Consider the following 4331-nt stretch of genomic DNA (forward strand, 5'->3'; position numbering starts at 1 on the left):
AGAGAGAGAGGATGCCAAAACATCAGACATTTTTAATAGAGTAAAGAGAAAGAAAATATTGGCTTGGTTACTAGCAGGATTAGGAAAAAGATGGCAAGATCTGAGTTACGGATCACAGTTCTAGGCCCCTACTATGTAGGCAGCTTCTGAGAGAAATATGAGATATGAGAACAGTTCCAGAAGTTGGAACCCTGCAGAAAAGACCTAAAAGTAAATCAGAGGTATAAAGTTTACTTGGAACACAATTCCCAGCAACAGCATCCATGCCTTGCCCCACAGTCTTTGTAAAACAACTCTAGTCCATTACTCTCCAACACTCACTAAGCTGTCATCTTATTTTCCAGCCTGAAAACATAATTAGCACTGATAACCAGCTGCTGCTGTGATCTGAAGTATGACAGCTTTCCTTCTGTACCCAGGTGCATTTTCAAAATGCTTTAGAAGCTTTGGAAATGATCACTAAGCCTCTCTGTTTTAAAGATACCCCATCCATGGTCATATTTCTGAGCCCAGTTCTGGCAGTACTGGTACTGCAACTGTACCCGAAACTCAAATTGCAACCTTCTCCTTATGCACTGCAGGAAATGCTGCCTTTCTGGTGTCCAAATCCCAGCTGGGGATGGAAAAAACGAGATTTAAACCAAACCAGGAGCCCCACCTCATTTCATTCCCTGCCTCAATCTGAAGCTGCCACCTTTGCCCTCTTCTGATCTGCCACGTCTCTTTTGGGCTCCCTTCAAAGTCACAAGACAACTATTTCTCAGTTGATGTCTACCAGTTTTGGACTACTCTCTACAGAAATACTCAGCAGATGCAGATTTCTGCATATAAACTGAGCTTGTATCCCTGCTATTTTGTGTGAGACTTGCTCCAGCACATGTTTGTTAACTGTTACATGATCCATCAGAGAGGGGAAGCACCTCAGGGCCAGCTTCCTCTGAGACAGCTGAGAAGCTGGGCCAGGATCCCGCCATCAGGTTACTGGTTGAAATACTTTTAGAGACGTTTTTGTAGAACAGAGCAGGTTAAAATGCCGTGCTTAATAAATGTAAGCTTCCCATTAAGAATATAGTTTATAAATGAGTATGGTATTGACCAAGCCAGAGTTAAAAAACTGCTTTGCCTACTAAAATTAGCCATCCACAATTACGCACTCTTTTCTGTCATTAACAGAGGAGCAGTTAGCTACAACAGAAATTTGGTTTCAGCAGACACAAAGAATTGTGCTATTTAAACCTGTTGCCCATCATGAATTTAAGTCTTCTTAAAAATAGCTTTAGTCACTTTTATTGGTATAAACACCTAAATTGAGATCTAACAGCAAATAAGGATTGTGCTTGTCCATAATAACCTTAGCTGTGAAATCTACTCAGACACAAGACATACAACCTTCCACATACACAAGTTATTTGTCAGCAAAGCAGAATGCTGCCATTCTGAAACAATTACATACAGTAAAGGTTTTCAATATTTTATTAAAGAAAACAGTCAAAATGTACAAGTATTACCCAGGTTTGTAGATAACTTCCTATAAAGGCAGTAAAATATGAATTTCAATCTAGGTTTTAAAAACTGCTATAGTTGCTTATTTTTAAAGTTGGTATTTTAAAATCACGTTTCACAAATAGTTCTGAAATATTACCAAATTAATAGTGCAACAAGAAAATTTGAAATTAGTTCTACACTGTTTGCATGTCAAGCAAAAGTTATAACTAACAGCTTCAAATACTCAAACCATTTGTGAATGAATGAACCCAACAGCTCCCACCAAAACTGACTTCTGACCCCATTAGGAACGTCCTCTTCATGTTCTTCACTTAAAATCAAATAATAATAAAACAACACCTCTTGAGGTCATCAAAAATAACTTTAGTATAAAATTGTCTTGGCCCTTATCAAATATTACATGAGTAAAATTGTTAAGCCTTTATCAAAACAGACAGGAATAGGGAAATAAAAAAAAATGTCATGGCCTTAATCCGTATCTGTTGGAATCATGTTTAGAAACGTTAGAAGCAAGACCAGAAACTCGGAGCCCTGTTTTGTTTTTAAAAACCACACAATCACAAAGAAAAAAACCAGCTTCTTACTGCCTAAGGTTTGGGGGTGTTCTGCTCAAGTACCTGTTCCCATAGACAGCAACCTGTTATGTTCTGAAGAGAGCATACGCAAAATATAGAAAAATAAATAAAATAGCTTCTTACAGCCTAAGGTTTGGGTGCTGGGTGGTGGTTTAGTATGTCCCCCACAGGTCACACTCTCTTGAGCTCATATGCAGAAACATGGAAATTTATATCCATCTTTCTTTTTTTAGAAAGAGAAAAGCCCCCCTACATCCCAAAGCTCTTGAGATCGCAAAGGATGGTGCCCTGGGTGCTCTGGATGCTTTGGCAGCACGGGAAGTGGGCTCGGAGACAGACCCTGAGCTCCTTGTTGAAGATGAAGCAGAGGATCGGGTTGACCCCTGCCTGGGCAAACGTCATCCAGACAGAGGTGGTCAGGTAGACCTGGGGGATGGAGCTGGCCTTAATGAAGACCCGCAAGTAGCAGGCCACAATGTAGGGGGACCAGAGCAGCAGGAAGAGCAAGGTGATCATGTAGAACATCTTGCAGAGCCTTTTCTCCATCTTAAACTCCTCCAGCACCAGCAGCCTCTTGATCTGGCTGTGGGTGGCCTGCCTTATGCCCACGAGGGTGGGCGGCGTGGGCCCCCTGCCAAAGCCAGCCGTCCAGTTCGCAGCCGCTTGGCCGGTGGCTCCCGGCCCGTGGAAGGTCCAGTTCTGGCTGATGGCCGGTACCAGCTGGGCCGGCTTCATCTTGCGGTGGCCGTGGATGAAGAAGAGCAGCTTGATGTAGACCAGGTGGGTGGCGGCGATGACGGCCGCCAGCATGAGCATGAAGCCCAGCGTGTCATTGGCCTTGACGTAGCGGTGCTCGAAGATGCACTGTTCCTCCTCCCGGATGAACTTGTAGGTGCCCACGTCAAAGACGGGGGGAAAGGCCATGGCCATGGAGAGGGTCCACACCATGCACACCACAGCCAGGCAGGTCCAGCCCGTCATGCGCTTGGCGTAGAAGCGGTGGTGGGCGATGGCCATGTAGCGCGTGACCCCCACGCAGAAGAGCAGGAAGGCGGCGTGGAAGCAGAAGAGCACGGCCAGGAAGGCCAGCACCTTGCAGCTGAGGGGCCCGTGGGGCCAGGCGGCCCCGCTGCGCACCGACAGCATGACGAAGGGGAAGCAGGCGAGCGAGCGGAGCCCGTCGGCCAGGCAGAGGTCCAGCAGCAGGTAGTAGGGCGCGCGGTGCAGGTGCCGGTCCTTGAGGATGAGCCAGGCGAAGAGCACGTTCCCGGCCAGGCTGACGCAGAGGATCAGCCCCAGCGTGGCGAGCTTCAGCCCGGAGGCGCTCAGCAGGCCGCCGGCGCTGGGCAGGTGCGGGCTGCTGCTGCTCCCCAGCTCGCTGCTGTTCGCCATCGGGTCCTTCCTCCTCCTCCTCCTCCTCTCCTCCTCCTCCTCCGCGCGGGCAGGGCCGGGGGCTCAGGGCCGGGGGCTCAGCGCCGCGGCAGCGCGCCGGGGCCGAGGGCCGCGCCGCCCGGCGCCCCCATGCCCGCAGCCGCCGCCGCGCTGCCGCCGCCGCCCCGGCCGCCCCGGCGAGGCGGGGCGCTGCCGCCGCGCTCCCCGCGGGCCATGCGGCTCCCGCGCCCGCGCTAGCTCCGCGCCCGCCGCCGCCGCCGCCCCGGGGGCATCGGGGATGCGCTGGGGGGAACGGGGGGGGCGCGGAGCGCAGCGGAGCCTCCCCTTACCGCCGGCAGCTGCTCCTCCGCGCCGGGCGAGGGGCCGGACGAGCCTGCGCACAGCGGCGGCGGCGGCTCTGCCCAGCTCCCGCCGAGGACAATGGGGTAAATCCCCCTCCCTTTCTCCCTCCTTTTTCCCTTCCCTCCTCCTCCTGCTGCTCCTCCGTCCCTCCGCCCACGCCTCCGCCCCCCGCGCAGCCCGGCCCCTGCGGAGCGCGGGGCTGAGCCAGGCGCGCAGCGGCGCGGAGCGGCGCGGAGGTCCCGCTGCCGCAGCGGGGATGGGAGCGGGGCTGGGCTGGGCGGAGCGGAGCGGAGCGGAGCCGCCCGCAGCCGGACCCCCGGCCCCCTCCCTTCTCCCGCCGGGGGCGAGCCGGGACGGGGCTCGGGGGCAGCCGCAGGGTGCGGTTCGGTGCGGTGGGGTGCGGTGAGGTGTCCGGCTCCGGCGGCCGTGGCAGAGATTCCCTGCATCCCCTTCCGGGGAGCGTGATGCTGTTCACGGCTGATGGAGACAGTGTATCTCGGCGTAAGACAGGTGTGT

The 4331-nt window shown here is 53.2% G+C and overlaps 1 protein-coding gene across 1 annotated transcript; it reads right to left on the minus strand.

Annotated features, from left to right (window-relative positions):
- Positions 1-1273: 1273 nt before the first annotated feature.
- Positions 1274-3579, minus strand: GPR27 (G protein-coupled receptor 27). Its single transcript, XM_038149619.1, has one exon. The coding sequence runs from the start codon at positions 3471-3473 to the stop codon at positions 2331-2333; it is 1143 nt and encodes a 380-aa protein (XP_038005547.1). The 5' UTR covers positions 3474-3579; the 3' UTR covers positions 1274-2330.
- Between the last annotated feature and the right edge of the window lie 752 nt (positions 3580-4331).

Source organism: Motacilla alba, chromosome 12 (genome assembly GCF_015832195.1).
Source record: "Motacilla alba alba isolate MOTALB_02 chromosome 12, Motacilla_alba_V1.0_pri, whole genome shotgun sequence".
Classification (NCBI taxonomy): Eukaryota; Metazoa; Chordata; class Aves; order Passeriformes; family Motacillidae; genus Motacilla; species Motacilla alba.

Coding starts and splice junctions, on each gene's coding strand:
- GPR27 (XM_038149619.1), bottom strand. CDS start 3,473: ATGGCGAACAGCAGCGAGCTGGGGAGCAGCAGCAGCCCGCACCTGCCC.